At 44.0% G+C, this 17370-nt stretch overlaps 1 protein-coding gene across 1 annotated transcript in view; it reads right to left on the bottom strand.

Annotated features, from left to right (window-relative positions):
• Positions 1-12384, bottom strand: part of LOC117346157 (vomeronasal type-2 receptor 26-like) — a 25213-nt gene extending 12829 nt beyond the window's left edge. Inside the window, exon 1 of the mRNA XM_033915559.1 lies at positions 12183-12384. Within this exon, the coding sequence (XP_033771450.1) occupies positions 12183-12384 (202 nt within the window). The remainder of the gene's footprint in view (positions 1-12182) is intronic.
• Between the last annotated feature and the right edge of the window lie 4986 nt (positions 12385-17370).

Below are 17370 nucleotides of genomic sequence, written 5' to 3'. Positions count from 1 at the left end.
TTTCATAAAAGTGGGGGATAGAATTGAGAAAGGAAAATGTAACAATCTAAGAAAGTATGAATGCAAAGATTCCTTATCAAGGATCAAGCTACATCAGTCAAATGAAACTCATAAGTGTGTTTAAGATAGGAGGAAACATAAGAACATAAGAATTACAACCAGAATGAGAGAAGTCATACTGCCGTTGTATCGGGCAATGGTGCGCCCGCACCTGGAGTACTGTGTTCAGTATTGGTCATCGTACCTTAAGAAGGATATGGCAATACTTGAGAGGGTCCAGAGGAGAGCGACACGAATGATTAAGGGCATGGAAAACCTTTCATACACTGAAAGATTGGAGAGACTGGGACTCTTCTCCCTGGAAAAGCGGAGACTCAGAGGAGACAAGATAGAGACCTACAAGATCATGAAGGGCATAGAGAGGGTTGAGAGGGACAGATTCTTCAAACTTTCAAAACATAAAAGAACAAGAGGGCATTCGGAAAAGTTGGAAGGAGACAGATTCAGAACGAATGCTAGAAAGTTTTTCTTTATCCAGCGTGTGGTGGACACCTGGAATGCGCTTCCAGAGGACGTAATAGGACAGAGTACAGTACTGGAGTTAAAGAAAGGATTGGACAATTTCCTACTGGAAAAAGAGATAGAGGGGTATAGATAGAGTGCTACTGCACAGGTCCTGGACCTGTTGGGCCGCCGCGTGAGCAGACTGCTGGGCACGATGGACCTCGGGTCTGACCCAGTGGAGGCATTGCTTATGTTCTTATGCCATCTGTTGTTTCATTACCATTGATGAGGGACATATTTAATGAAGCTATAGCTATGTCATTGCCTGTGCTATACCAGTGTGTCACCTTCCCTGTTTCCAAGATCCCCCAATTCTCTAACTGTCCCTAGTTAGAGAATCCCATCTGTCTGATTACAATGACAGGCAGCTCTGCCCCCTATCTTTGGCAAGGTATCCCTTGCCATCAGTTGATGACACAAGAATCCTCACATGAAACCACAGCTTCTGAGAGTTGTGCAGTCTCAGCTGATCAAAGGAATATACCCTTGCTGTGATCAGTTCTGGTAGCTGCAGCAGAGGCCATATACATCCCTGACATCAGCAGGAAGGATACCTGCTCCCTCATTGTGTCAGGCCCTCCCTCATACCACAAATACCTCACCTGAAATACTCCAGACCAACTTCAAACCACCAATCACTGCACCAAGATACTCAGGGGTGTTGGGGGTATAGTGTTAGCAGGATCAGGATGAGGTGTTGAGATATCAGGTGGGTATTGTGAGGTGAATCTGCAGTGTCAGGGGTTTCAGGGGGTCCCAGCAGCAGAAGAGAATGAGCATTCCTCCTGCTGATCTGGGAATGGAAGAGGTGAGGGGGTTGATGGTATCAGGCAGGCGGGAGTGGCAATCAATCCTGACAATCTCAGGGATGACTGTTGAGGAAGAGGTGGTATGGCCCAGGTAGCTGAGTTGATTGAAGCAGGAGTATTTTCAGTCTGATCAGCGGAGGCAGCCAGCATACTGTGACAAACCCAAGGCCGTTTTGGGTTTTGCCCATAACAAACCCAAATCCGTCCCAAGGATCAGGAGAAAATACACTGAGTCTAGGTATAGGAGAGCTGACCAGGTGGCCGGCTAATTAATAGATCAAGCTGACTACTGCTCAGACAATGAAGTGAAGTCAGAAAAGGCAGGGCAGGAAAAGGTTAGGCAGAAAAAGGTTAGGCTGGAAAGCTGAACCCAGTGCAAACCTGTCCCTGACACTGTCAGAAGTTTGATTACCTTTTGAGCAACCTGTACCTAGGAGAATTAGGACTAGGAAGAATCCTACCTGTAAAAATAGGGAACAGGCTGGTGTGTGGAAAACCCTTCCCCCACCTACTCAGAGGGGCGAGTGTCTCTCCATAGGATAAAACGTGGCTCCTCAGAACAGGAAGAGGAAGGAGGCAAACCGGAAAGAGGAAACCTGGGGAGAGTCAGTCACTCACTCTCACTCCACCAGGAGGAGTCTGATATTACGGACTGGCCTAATATAGAGGCAGAGGAGTTGTCTCCTACCTGGAATCCTTGGGAGCAGCCGGAGGAGGAAGCCATGGAGGTGCAGGAAAGCTGGGTAGGAACTGAGACCCATCCAATAGCCATGGAAACACAGTGAGCATAAAGAGTTGGGTTTTGCTGTTTATATCTCTGAGCTGCCAGCTAAACTGTAGTCCTTCTTTGAAGTACATTAGGATATCTCCTTGCAAGCTAAACTTGGAGGCTACATTTAAAGTAGTGAAATGTGGGTTACCAGCAAGCGTGTGAATGGTTTCCTAGTTTGATATGAAGCTGAGTAATTACGTTGCCTTCCTTCTCAGCTGTGCATAGTAACTGCAGCAACGTTTCCAAGGGAACATATGCATGGTATAATACAGTAAAACCATGTGAAATTTATACCTGCTGCACTGCGCAGTCTGTTATGTTTGTTCTTCTGTTCATTGAGAAACCAAGTATTGCTGACCTTATTTTTGTATGAACTGTGTGTAAAGCCTGCAAAGTCAAAGTATTACTGCTCTGGTGAAGAGGACTGTGTTACTTACCTTGTTAAAGTCCAGAAGCAGGGGACTATATTCAATTCAGTGCTGATCAAACTTGAACATCCTGATTGTGTTGTTTGAACCTTTTTTTGTTATAATTCCATGGAATATAAGTTTATCCTGAGCTGCAAGGCTGAAGCCTGAATTTTGGTTGATTTTGCCAGTGGCTGAAATAAAGCAATGTTGTTTTGTCATTTCTGACTTAGACTCTTTACCTTGCATGCTCATGAGGCAGATACCGTGCCTGAATTAAGACCTGAAGGATCCCTTAGTAGTAAGGAACACGCTGGAACTGAGGTTTTTGGTCATGTCCCTATGTGCTTGCTGCGCCTTACAGGAGCACGGGTGTGATAACACCCAGAAACCAGAGTTTGGCACGAGTAGTCCTGCCAGTTCAGCAGATTGGAGACTTCTGTGGCACAATTGCTTCACCCATTGCAATGTGTACTTTTACATTTGAAATGTGGTTCAGCATGATTCTTACTATTATATACTGGGTATTATAAATACTAAAAGTAAGCACTCACAAATTATTATTTTTAAAAAAGTGGTGTAAAACAAAAAACTACTCAAAACAATTTAAATTACATAAAATAAAGTGATGAATGTGTTCAGACCAACAGAAACACACCGGTCACAGAGGCAAGGGACCAATGAACTGGAGAACTGTCATAGCACACATCGTTCTCCTTACCACCACCAAAATCAAAATAGCATAAGATTGAATATATGCTCAAAATTGGTACTTGAGCTGTAATGTCCACAACTAGCAAAATAATAATAAATAAAGTACTTATCTGAATGCGGCTAGGTTAAGGGTATTCCAAACAGTATGAAACAGACCTGAATTCTAAGTCCATCCTAAACTGTCTGTCCCAGATCACACGTTAGTGTCTATGCTGATGAGTATCACCCAGTGGAGATGATGTCCAAGATGCAGGCTTTATTGAAGATACAAACTTTTAATCCACATGATAAAATGTCTAGGATCCAAAGAATGGGTTCTTAGTTCCCATTCTTTGGGTCCTAGACATTTTATCATGTGGATTAAAAGATTGTATCTTCAATAAAGCCCACACCTGGAATACTGTGTCCAGTTTTGTTCGCCATACCTTAAGAAGGATATGGCGTTACTCGAGAGAGTTCAGAGAAGAGCAACACATCTGATAAAAGGGATGGAAAACCTTTCATACGCTGAGAGATTGGAGAAACTGGGTCTCTTTTCCCTGGAGAAGAGGAGACTTAGAGGGGATATGATAGAGACTTATAAGATCATGAGGGGCTTAGAGAGAGTAGAGAGGGACAGATTCTTCAAACTTTCAAAAAATAAAAGAACAAGAGGGCATTCGGAAAAGTTGAAAGGGGAGAGATTCAATACGAATGCCAGGAAGTTCTTCTTTACCCAATGTGTGGTGGACACTTGGAATGCACTTTCGGAGGACGTTATAGGGCAGAATACAGTACTGGGATTTAAGAGAGGATTGGACATTTTCCTGCTGGAAAAGGGAATAGAAGGGTATAAATAGAGGATTACTACTCAGGTCCTGGACCTGTTGGGCCGCCGCGTGAGCGGACTGCTGGGCAAGATGGACCTCAGGTCTGACCCAGCAGAGGCATTGCTTATGTTCTTATGTTCTTATGCATCTTGGACATCATCTCCACAGTTGTTTTTGTCTTCGTCTGTTCCTTGGATCTGTGGAGTACCCAGGGTCAATTTTTGGTTTGCAAATATCATCCAGTGAAATCAAATGGTGAAATCAGGAAGTGTTCTTCCTAAACAATCCATGTTGTATTAACACTCAAGAATTAAAATAGCAAAGTCTCTACTCCCCTTTCTTTGGGGGGAGAGGTGTAGTTGGGATTTGAACCTGTGACCTCTAGAGAACAGGGTAACTGGTGAGCCAAGACAGGAACCTTGTTTGAGTGTGGTGCAGCTGGGATTTGAACATGCAATCTCTGGAACATGGGGCAGATGCTCTGACTGGTGAGCATGACTCATACAATGCAGAGTATGTGTGTGTGTGTGTTTGCATAGTAGTGTTTACTAATGGTGAGATCAGCCCACCACTAACTCCCCCTTTTACCAAGCCAGAATAGCAGTTTTTAGGGTCTCATAGGCTGCTGACACTGCTCCCCACACTCAAAGAGTGTCAAGTGCAGTGCAGAGCACTAAAAACCGCTAGCACAGGTTGGCAAAAGGGGGGTCACTTTCATGTGTGACAGAGTACATCTACAGTAGAACAGCATTAAGATTAGTGACATGTTGATTTCTGCGTTAATAAACAGCATACACACACACACACACACACACATAAACCCCTCTTTTACAAAACCACGCTATCAGTTTTTAGCACCGAGAGCCCCACTGAATTCTGCGTGCTGCTCTTGACACTCATAGGAACTGTATGAGCATCAGAAGCAGCGCAGGGCATTCAGCACAGCTCCCACATGCTAAAAACTTCTAGCGCGGGGGACCATTGGAATGCATTAAAAACTATTCTACTTAGGACATGGAGAACAGTAGTGTCCATAAGAAGAATGCAGTCACACACTCTCAGTCACAGAGTCAGCTGAGGAAAGGGAAGTCTGCTATTGTGGTGGGAGACTCGATCTTGAGAGAGGTAGATAGTCACGTAGCTGGAGGAAGGGAGGACCGGCTGGTGACTTGTCTCCCAGGGGCCAAGACACGAGATGTCACTGATAGGATCGAGAGGATCCTGGACGGAGCAGAGACAGAGGAGACTGCGGTGATAATCCACATCGGAACGAATGATGTGAGCCAGAGGAACTTCAGCATGGCCACACTGACTGACCAGTTCAGGGTCCTGGGACGAAAGCTGAAGCGGAGTACCCGGAGGATAGCATTCTCGGAGATCCTGCCTGTACCGAGAGCAGATGCAAAGAGGCAGGCAGACCTCCAGGCTGTGAATGCATGGTTGAGGAGATGGTGCCAGGAAGAGGGCTTCCACTTTGTGAGGAACTGGACGTCCTTCTGGGGAAAGAGCAAGCTCTACCGGCGGGACGGCCTGCACCTGAGCACAGCGGGAACTAGACTACTGGCAGCCAATGTGAGGAAGGAGATCGAGAGGGCTTTAAACTGAGGAGAGGGGGAAAGCCGACAGCTGATCTGATGTTGACGCTTCGGACAACAGCATCCAGAACAGATGCTGAACAGACTGACTGCAAGGAGGAAGTAGAGAGACCGGTGGATCTTATGATCAGACAGCGAGGGAAACATCAGGTAAAGGGAGCTTGCTGGGAAGAGACTAAGGGGCATAGAGACACAGGGGGACTGGGTGGCACGAGGGCGAAAACTGAGGGCAATATAGGGGTGCCACAAGGCGAGGGGGATCAAACAGAGCCTCAAGGGATGATAGCCCAGGAGGAGACCGATAGGGCTAGAAAACCCAGAGGAGAAGCTGGGGAGAGGGGTGGCGGAAATGTGGGGAAACCGAAAGCTGCGAGAGTAAAGGCTAAGGGCAAAGCAGAAGCACAGGGAACAGGAGAACTGCCCGAAATTCAAGGGGAGGCGGCCCAGGTAAATACGGAGGTGGAGGAAAAATGACAGGACCTGCGGTGCTTATACGCCAATGCAAGAAGCCTCATGGCCAAGATGGGTGAACTAGAGGTCGTAGCCAAGGGGGAGGACCTGGATATAATTGGAATTACAGAAACATGGTGGACAGAGGAAAATCAATGGGATGTGGCGCTGCCAGGGTACAAGCTCTACAGGAGGGACAGGACCCACAAGAAGGGGGGAGGCATAGCACTATATATAAAGGACTCTATCTACTCGGTCGGGATGGATATGGCAAAGAAGGCAGAGGGGCTGGAATCGCTATGGGTCAAATTGCCGGGAAACAAGGGTACAGGCATAAAACTGGGGCTGTACTATCGCCCACCTGGTACGCCGGAGGAAATCGGACACGACTTGGAAGCTGAACTGAGACAAGAATGCAGGACTGGAAGTGTAACAGTGATGGGGGACTTCAACTACCCAGGGATTGACTGGAGTACGGGTCACTCCAACTGCACTAAGGAAACAGGATTTGTAGAAGCTGTGAGGGACTGCTTCATGGAGCAACTAGTCAAGGAACCAACACGAGGGAGTGCTACTCTTGACCTCATCTTAAACGGATTAGGGGGGCCTGCAAGAGGGGTAGAAGTGGGAGGACCACTAGGCAACAGTGACCACAACGCGATCCGATTCACATTAGAAAGGGGGACACCCACAGTAAAGAGGACTGCAACAACTGCGCTCAACTTCAGGAAAGGGAACTATGTTGCTATGAGGGAAATGGTGGGGAGGAAGCTCAAAAACGTCCTTAAGATGGAGACTGTAGGAAGCGCCTGGACCCTATTCAGGGACACCCTGCAGGAAGCACAAAGAATGTACATCCCAAGTTTCAGGAAAGGTGGAAAGAACAAGCGGTCAAAGGACCCGGTTTGGATCTCAACAGAAGTAAAGAGGGCAATAAACGACAAGAAAGTGTCCTTCCGGAGATGGAAAAAGGACCCAACGGAGGAAAATCACCAGGCGCACAGGAAATGCCAAAAGGAATGCCACCGAGAGGTTAGAAAAGCAAAAGGGAAATATGAAGAGGGGCTGGCCAGGGAGGCGAAAAACTTCAAGGCATTCTTCAGTTACGTAAAGGGGAAGCGACCAGCGAGAGAAGAGGTGGGGCCGTTGGACGATGGGGATAGGAAGGGAGTGATCAAGGAGGATAAAGAGGTAGCTGAGAGGTTGAACACGTTCTTCTCGTCGGTTTTCACGAGAGAAGACACATCTAATATACCAGACTCAGAGGAGCTCATGAGTGGGGAACAGGCTGAAAAATTAGAACACATAGAGGTAAGTAAGGAGGATGTCCTCAAGCAGATAGACAGGTTAAAATGCGGCAAATCGCCGGGCCTGGATGGGATCCACCCAAGGGTTCTGAAAGAACTAAGACAAGAAATAGCGGGCACAATCCAGCATGTTTGCAACCTATCCTTGAAAACTGGAGAGGTACCAGAGGACTGGAAATTGGCGAATGTCACACCTATCTTCAAGAAGGGATCGAGGGGTGACCCCGGAAACTACAGGCCGGTGAGCCTGACTTCAATTATAGGGAAGATGGTGGAAGCTATGATCAAGGATGGTATTTGCGAGCATATCGAGAGATATGGCCTACTGAGAACAAGCCAGCATGGATTCTGTAAGGGAAGGTCATGCTTAACGAACCTTCTGCACTTCTTTGAGGGAATAAGCAGTCGGGTGGACAATGGGGAACCTATAGACATCATTTACCTTGATTTTCAAAAGGCTTTCGACAAGGTGCCACATGAAAGGCTGCTTAGGAAACTGTGGAACCACGGGGTGGGAGGGGATGTGCACAGATGGATCGAGCACTGGTTGTCGGGTAGACTGCAGAGGGTCGCAGTAAAGGGACAATACTCTGACTGGCGGGGAGTCACGAGCGGTGTGCCACAGGGATCGGTGCTGGGGCCGTTACTCTTCAACATATTTATCAATGACCTGGAAAAAGAGGCAAAGTGCGAGGTTATAAAATTTGCAGACGATACCAAACTGTGCGGCAGAGTTAGGTCTAGGGAGGAGTGTGAGGACCTGCAAAGGGACCTGGACAAGCTGGAAGACTGGGCAAACAAATGGCAAATGCGCTTTAACGTGGAAAAATGCAAGGTCATGCATATAGGTAAAAAGAACCCGCTGTTCAAATACAAATTGGGGGGGGCATTATTGGGAGACAGCAGTCTTGAGAGAGACTTGGGTGTGCTGGTAGATGCATCACTGAAGCCATCTGCACAGTGCGCAGCAGCCTCGAAAAAAGCCAACAGAATGCTGGGCATCATAAAGAGGGGCATAACAACCAGGACTCGGGAAGTCATCATGCCATTGTATAGAGCTATGGTGCGTCCACATCTGGAATACTGCGTTCAATATTGGTCGCCGTACCTCAAGAAGGACATGGCGGTGCTTGAGAGAGTCCAAAGGAGAGCAACGAAACTGGTAAGAGGGCTGGAACACTGCCCATATGCCGAGAGGTTGGATAGGCTGGGGCTCTTCTCTCTGGAAAAAAGGAGGCTCAGGGGTGATATGATAGAGACCTTCAAGATCATGAGGGGCATAGAGAGGGTGGATAGGGACAGATTCTTCAGGCTGAAGGGGTCAACAGGCACGAGGGGGCATTCGGAGAAACTGAAGGGAGATAGGTTCAGAACAAATGCAAGGAAGTTTTTCTTCACCCAAAGGGTCGTGGACACTTGGAATGCGCTACCGGAGGAAGTGATCAGGCAGAGTACGGTACAGGGATTCAAACAAGGATTGGACGGATTCCTGAGGGATAGGGGGATCGTGGGATACTGAGAGAGGTGCTGGGATGTAACACAGGTATAGAAAGCAAACCAAGTAATAAGTATAGAAATCCGACCAGGTCGTGCATGTGCAAGAACGGAGGGTTAGGACTTCGATGGGAAGATAAAACTCAATGGGAAACCAAGGTGGCAAGGGGGCCCCTTCTGGTGTCTCAGACAGGCCGTGACCTGTTCGGGCCGCCGCGGGAGCGGACTGCTGGGCAGGATGGACCTGAGGTCTGACCCAGCGGAGGCACTGCTTATGTTCTTATGTTCTTATGTTCTTATATGGTGCAGTTTTATAATAATTTTTATCAGAGGTCCTTGGGGATATCAGATTGCCTACAAACAACATAGTTTGAAAGGGTTATTTCCTCATATTACCCCATGGTACCTCCTCCTCCTCTTGTTCTTTTACTTTTTCTATTTACTTTTTTCTTTTTTCTATTAATTATTCATGATTCTATGATAGAGTATACTTAGCTTTCAGCCTTGCTATATATCCCCTCAACACCAATGCGTTTCGGTCTCTTTTTTCAAGGCAAAATGGGGAAACTGAAAACCAAGAATAAAAACAGTTGATGTAACCTAATTATACATAAACCTATAAAGTCTTTTATTTAAAAAGATTACAGAATTTTGATGGGATTAACACTACCCCCACCACTTCTAGAACAAAAATTCCTTACCTACTACATAGGGCACACCTAATACAGCCGACGATTCTCAGTACAAAGAAAACTGCAGCCTCCTGACTCAGGACTTAAGTACTCCCACACCTATGACATCACTTCCGGGTTCCTAACTCATTCAAACAACCTATAAAAGATTTAAAGGGGCCTCTAATAATAATATTTTTCATAGAATACTATGAATCAACTTGCACTAACCAGTCAGAAGATTCATTAAGGCCTCGAGGTGACATGGAATCTAATTTAAACATCCATTTAAGCTCACACAGGTTTAACCTATGATCTATGTTACCTCCCTCCCACCCTACTATAATGTGATCCAAAACCCGCCATTTAAGGTCTTTTAGGGTATGTCCGCAACTTTTCCAGTGGCAGACCAAAGGGGATGATTCATTTTGGGTATGGACTCTTGATTTATGTTCAGTTAAGCGGACACGTATCGGGCGAGTGGTACGGCCCACATACAACTTGGGGCAGGGACACTGTCACACCTGCCCAGCTCCTGTTCACGGCAGCGAGCTGGAACCCTGTGACTGTTCCTGTCCATACGTGTACCCTTTTAACCAGGGTACCCTTCAGGTTTTCTTAGGCATCTGCCTAAGAAGGTGGGGGTGGTGTATGTACGAAGGACAATTATAGAGACCACCCCCGGCAAAAGAAAAGATGTGATAGTAGTAAAGGCTGCAACATAAGCAATATCAGCAACTCATTTCTTAGTATTGCAACGGAAAGTGAAACGACACAAAAATCCATACGAAAAAGGAGATTATCGCTGAAAAATAGCTGGAAAGCGATGACCACAAATGCTCGCAGTCTAAGCAACAAAGTTCATGATCTGCAAGCCCTGATATTAGAGGCAGATCTAGATATTGTTGCTATCACAGAGACATGGTTCAGTGAATCACATGGATGGGATGCAAACATACCGGGATATAATCTTTTTAGGAAGGACAGAGATGGTCATAAAGGAGGAGGAGTAGCTCTCTATGTAAAGATCAATATCCAAGTCTACAGACCTCCGACTCAATCGTAGCAAATTGATAAGGATCTGATTGTGGATATCCAAAAGTTTGGAAGGAAAGAGGAGGTTCTGCTGTTGGGAGATTTCAACCTGCCGGATGCGGACTGGAATGTTCCGTCTGCGGAATCGGAAAGAAGTAGGGAGATTGTGGATGCCTTTCAAGAGGCTCTGCTCAGACAAATGGTGACGGAACCCACAAGGGAAAAAGCGATATTGGATCTGGTCCTCACAAATGGAGAGAGTATCTCTAATGTTCGAGTGGGTGCTCACCTGGGTAGTAGCGATCATCAAACGGTTTGGTTTGATATAACGGCTAAAGTGGAGAACGGCCGCACGATACTTAAAGTCCTAGATTTCAAACGTACGGACTTTAATGCAATGGGAAAGTACCTGAAGAAAGAGCTGTTAGGATGGGAGGACATAAGAGAAGTGGAAAGACAGTGATCTAAGCTGAAAGGAGCGATAAAAATGGCTACAGACCTTTATGTGAAGAAAATCAATAAAAACAAGAGAAAAAGGAAGCCGATATGGTTCTCCAACCTAGTGGCTGAGAAAATAAAGGCGAAAGAGTTGGCGTTCATGAAATATAAAAAAACCCAAGAAGAGGAGAGCAGAAAGGACTACAGGGTGAAACTGAAAGAAGCCAAGAGAGAGATACGTTTAGCGAAGGCACAGGCGGAAGAACAAATGGCTAAAAATGTAAAAAAGGGAGATAAAAATTTTTTCAGATATATTAGTGAAAGGAGGAAGATAAAAAATGGAATTGCTAGGCTAAAAGATGCTGGGAACAAATATGTGGAGAGTGATGAGGAGAAAGCAAATGTGCTAAACAAATACTTCTGTTCTGTGTTCACAGAAGAAAATCCTGGAGAAGGACCGAGATTGTCTGGCAAAGTTACACGAGAAAATGGAGTAGATTCTGCGCCGTTCACGGAGGAGGGTGTTTATGAGCAACTTGAAAAACTGAAGGTGGACAAAGCGATGGGACCAGACGGGATCCATCCCAGGATACTAAGGGAGCTCAGAGAGGTGCTGGCGAGTCCTATTAAAGACATGTTCAACAAATCTCTGGAGACGGGAGTGATTCCTGGGGATTGGAGGAGAGCGGATGTGGTCCCTATTCATAAAAGTGGTCACAGGGATGAAGCAGGAAACTACAGGCCGGTGATTGGTTTAATTCCTGGCAACCCTGCCTCTGGATCCAATTTTTCACATTCAGGGGCATAGCTTCCAAGAATTGTTCCCTCAAAATTTCTGTTAATAAAGCCCTAGGGTCTCCCACGAATGGTTTTACCCACCTCTCCGCTAACTTGTTGAGGCGCTGTAACAGAGCCTTAGGCCTTTCCCTGTCCTGTAACTGGGTTGACCTGAATGCCTGTCTATAGTGTTCTCTAGTGTATCCTAGAAAGTCCAGAATATGCACCTTAATGGCTGGGTAATTATTAGCCTGTTCCGGCGCAATTGTTTGGAAGGCTGCCATAGACATTCCAGCCAAACAAGGTAACAGGCGTACCGCCCACTGGTCCACTGGCCAACCTGCCGCTGTAGCGATCCTTTCAAAGGAACTTAAAAAGTCATCTGGGGCATCCTCAGCAGTTATCTTACTTAAGTTCATCATATTTAATGTATTTTGTCCTACCATAGGTAGCGCTGATATCACCCCAGGACCTGCAGCCACAGCACGACTCCCAGTTTTAACTTGGACCAGTTGTGCCATAACCTTGCTTTTCTCTCCCATAGCCGACAACAGTTCTCCATGCTGTCGCTGAGTAGCCTCCTGGCTAGCGTTCCACCTCTCTTGGCTGGTGTTCCGCCACTTATTTTTGTCAAATGGGATGATCAGTGACACTCAGAAAAGCACACAGACAATATAAGAACATAAACAATAACCCTTTAATATATATATATATAAATATGAATATAAGAATAAAAAAACATCACCGTAATCCCAGGCAACGACCAGCCTTCACAATTGGGAATCCCTGCAATTGATAGATGGGTGGACACGGGAGACTATCCCTTTAGACGTCTTGGATTCTAATGTTAGGGGCAGAATTCCGTTCTTATATATGATGAAAAACTGCTGAGTTCATAGTAAAAACAGCTGGTCCTGCAGTAACCAGCAGTTCTTTATTACGATTCAGGCACACCCGGTCCTGTACTTTTGATGTTGTTTGGACAGCACTCAGGTCAAGGAGGTGTTAAACCAGTTTCCCATCTGGTTTTACTGTCCTTTTGATGTTGTCTTGGCAACACCCAGGTCCAGGAAGTCAGGATATCAGATAAGCAAGGAGGTGTTGTAGAAATCAGCTTCCCATCTGGTTTTACTGTCCTTTTGATGTTGTCTTGGCAACACCCAGGTCCAGGAAGTCAGGATGTCAGATAAGCAAGGAGGTGTTGCAGAAATCAGCTTCCCATCTGGTTTTACTGTCCTTTTGATGTCGTTTGGACAGCACTTATGTCAAGGAGGTGTTAAATCAGCTTCCCATCTGGTTTTACTGTCCTTTTGATGTTGTCTTGGCAACACCCAGATCAGATAAGCAGACTTGAGGAGACATATTACGTAGTATGTTGAGTTTCAGTTACTCCCTGGCCATAGGCATAACAGTCCACCCCTGGATCCTCAAGTCTGCACCTCCAAATAAGAAATCGTCCGCATAAAGGGAGAGAGTGTCCGTTTGTATACACAATAGGTAAACCCACAATTGAGAAATATTAACATAAGGATAGAGTAAGGAATGAAGAAACACCTTTTATATGAATATAGTTCATAGATGATACGTTTGTTTTATTTTGTTCATCTATTTGTTGCCCATGATAAGTGGGAAACCCTAATTGGGGTCCCAATGTCAAAGGCATCACCGTAAAAGGACACATTGTTTCATTTCAAAATTACACCATTTTCTATCTAAGGGTACAGAATGTGATGTGATTTTAAAAACAAAACACAGTTATCATTGACGACATGTAACATTAACTGATCATATCGTAGTGTTAGTTCATGATTATGTACAGTATTTGGCACCCATTCACCTTCCCATCTAAATACATCTGCTACTCTGGAGCCAAAATATGTTTGTTTGCCAGCCAGTATTTCAGAAACAATAGTATTTACTATACCTCAGGTTCTACATTTATGTAAAGGTAAAATGGGAAAATTAATTTTCCATTCTTAAATTATTTCCTTATGTTCTAAACCTGGAATTCTTGTATTCCCTAATATTTCTTGCTAATTAGGCATTTTACTTGAAAGTATCACATATAGGGAATCATGTAAATTAATAATCTTATTAATATTATATTTGTGCTCTTACTCATGGCTTACATACATTTAGGGTAGCTTCATATTCACCATCGATCACTGCAGTTATCTGGTATCCCGTTTTTCTTACCAGCTTTGGTTAGGGTCTGGCTATGCTCCAGTTTCAATAGGCTTGCTATGCCACTCACATGCCTTCACTCACGTAAGAGTCAAGTGTACCACCCCCAGAGACCAGCCCTAATGTGAAGTGGCAGGATATAGGCTCACTTCTATTCCCAAGTCGGTGCCACATATAGCGTCATGGCACGGCACTGTATGTCTGGTTGCGTGTCATCATCTTCTCGATCTGGTGAAATTTTCTCTTAACCCAGCATGCTAGCCAAATCATAAGAATAATAGAGCAGAGCTGACCAATTCTATCACAAAGGGATGAAAGTCTATATTACATTACATTACATTAGGGATTTCTATTCCGCCTGTGCCTTGCGGTTCTAGGCGGATTACAATATAGAAAATATCTGGGCAGTTCCAGTAGAATTACATTTCAGGATAAGAGTAAGTTACAGGAACAGTAAAGGATTATGATACTTCAATTTCACAGAAGATAATACATATCACAGAAGATAATACATATAACAGAAGATAATACATATCACAGAAGATAATACATGTCAACTAAATCAAATTAAATCGGGTGTAGTGTAAAAGAGTTACAGTACATTCTGGATCACAGACAAAGAGATGCTCTAGGTGGGTGTTTCCAAAGGCGTTGATTGGGAACTCGTTGGGTGGTGGTTAGAGTGATGGGAGATATTTTTTGAACAGTAGTGTTTTTATTTCTTTACGGAACTTTTTTATGTCTGTTGTTTTGGTCAGTAGTTTTGAGATGTCAGAGTCGATTTTAGCTGCCTGTGTCCCCAGAAGGTTGTCGTAAAGTTTCTTAAGACGAGTACCGTTGAGAGGTGGGTAGGTGAAAAGGTTCTGTGTTCTCCTTCTTCTGGATGAGAGGTAGTAGTAAAAACGGTTGTTTAGGTAACTGGGTGCCGTGCCGTGGGTTACTTTGAAAATGAGACAGTAGAATTTGAATTGTGTTCTTGCTTTTATTGGTAGCCAGTGAGATTCTAAGTATGCATTGGTAATGTGGTCGTGTTTGCTGAGTGAGTATATGAGTCTGAGGGCTGTGTTCTGGATGGTCTGTAGTTTTTTTATTGTGTTGGTAGGGCAAGGTAAGTAAAGGCTGTTGCAGTAGTCTACAAGTCTATATGGAACAACATTTCCCAGTACGTGATTTTCCAAGGAAAATATTTCATCATGACTGTTTAGCTTCAATGCTTTAGTTACAATAAACACCGCTAGTGATAAAAGAGAAGATAAGAAAAAGAAGAAAAACCACTTTATGTACAGAATGTGATAACATGTGACACAATACTGGTGTGTAAGGTAGTATTTGTTTGAGATAAGAGAAACAACACTACTACACTTAAAGGTATTCTGTAGGACATTCAGAAAATACACCTTTTTATGTTCTGGACATAATGATTATGTCACTTAAGAGAGACCATAAACACGTACTGATGGTAATACCAAAATAACTTATGTCAGAGATGTGCACTGCACTGTTTATACCTGGTAAGTTAAATAAAGAGAGACCATTTTTTATTTTATTTAGCAAATATCAAATACCAATGAGCACCATTTTACCAGGTATAAAGCTTTCTAATTTTTTCTCTTCAGATATCCTCTTATAATATAACCCCTAACTAAATTATAATTGGGCTGTATGAACCATAGCATAAAATCATTGTGAGCATGGTTTTCATAAGAAACTTTCTTGTATGTGGGGGAATCTTTTTTGAAAAGGGATATGGTACCATTTGGACTAATAGAAGGGGTGGAAAAACTCTGGAAATGGCCAATGTGCAATGTTTATTGGGGTACCCCATAAGCTAAAACAGACAACACATAACAGAAACAGACAAACACAGAGCTCCGGCCTGCATTATTCCATCGGCAATGATTCAGGGTTGAATTTAATCTGTAAATAAGCACACTATTAATCAAAAGAGTCATAAACAAATTTGGTATCCATTGGATTCCCACTATCAGGTCACAGTGCTGGAAGTATTTTAAATATGGCACAGTGAAATTGGTTCTAATGACCATGTCTGGATGCTAAGCTTCTAAAAGAAAGAGAGATAGAAACTTAAGTTAATTGCTCTATAGTTTTGCTGGTCTCCTTTCTATCTTTTTCCATTTCCAAGCTCTGTCACACAATCATAAGAGAATGCAAGCAGGGACGTTTTAATCTATAAAACATACAAGAGAGGTTTACGTGCAGGTACAGTGGTTCACAATGTTAGTGTTTGAGGTAAAAGACATATTTGCAAAATCACTTGGAGTGCAACTTTCTTATGCTATCTAACAAAACTTTATACATTATAAAGGTCACTTAGCATTATTTCTACTCTTTTACTGTCCAACCTACCCCATATGTCACCCCAGATGTGAAATATGTTGCCTCCTGAATCCGAAAAGGCCCAAGTTTGTTTTTTTTTCTTTGGGGAGAAGGGAAGTTTACAATCTTCTGTTTAACTTTCTCTATCACCTCTCGGTATCCTTTTGCCCACTTAATCAATATAGTGTGATAGTTCTACTCCTGCATGTAAGGTATAATTCTGATATAATCTTGTGATAGAAGGTGGGACTATGTAAGTATTTTTGTGGTAGTCTGGTAGATGTATATTGCCTCCCTTGCCAAGTGAATGCAAATTGTTCTGGACATTGCTCCACTATAGGAATAGTAAAAAATGCATTGGTTCATGTTTACATGCATTGGTTCATGTTTACAATTTTAGTGGAGATCGGAACTACTAAAATTAGAAAGCTTTATACCTGGTAAAATGGTGCTCATTGGTATTTGATATTTGCTAAATAAAATAAAAAATGTACGGTACAGGGATTCAAGCAGGGATTGGATGGATTCCTGAGGGATAGAGGGATCGTGGGGTACTGAGTAAACCATGCATGTGCAAGACTGGTCGTGCATGTGCAAGACCGGAGGGCTAGGACTTCGATAGGAGGGCAGAACTTAAATGGGAAACTAAGGTGGCAGGGGAGCCCCTTCTGATGATTCAGACAGGCCTTGACCTGTTTTTGGGCACTGCGGGAGCGGACTGCTGGGCAGGATGGACCTGTGGTCTGACCCGGCATAGGCACTGCTTATGTTCTTATGTTCTTATGTCTCTCTTTATTTAACTTACCAGGTATAAACAGTGCAGTGCACATCTCTGACATAAGTTATTACTATTGGTTTGGATAATTTCCCCACTACTACTGATCTCATAGGAATGTCTGGCAATTTACCAAAACTATAGATTCCACCGGAAAGCTGTAATGTTAACCCTTTTAGGATATCTAGCCCTATTATATTTTATATTCCCAAATTGGTAATTGTCCAATTTT

Source organism: Geotrypetes seraphini, chromosome 12, assembly GCF_902459505.1.
Source record: "Geotrypetes seraphini chromosome 12, aGeoSer1.1, whole genome shotgun sequence".
In the NCBI taxonomy this organism is placed as follows: domain Eukaryota; kingdom Metazoa; phylum Chordata; class Amphibia; order Gymnophiona; family Dermophiidae; genus Geotrypetes; species Geotrypetes seraphini.
This window is presented reverse-complemented; position numbering and strand designations above follow the sequence as displayed.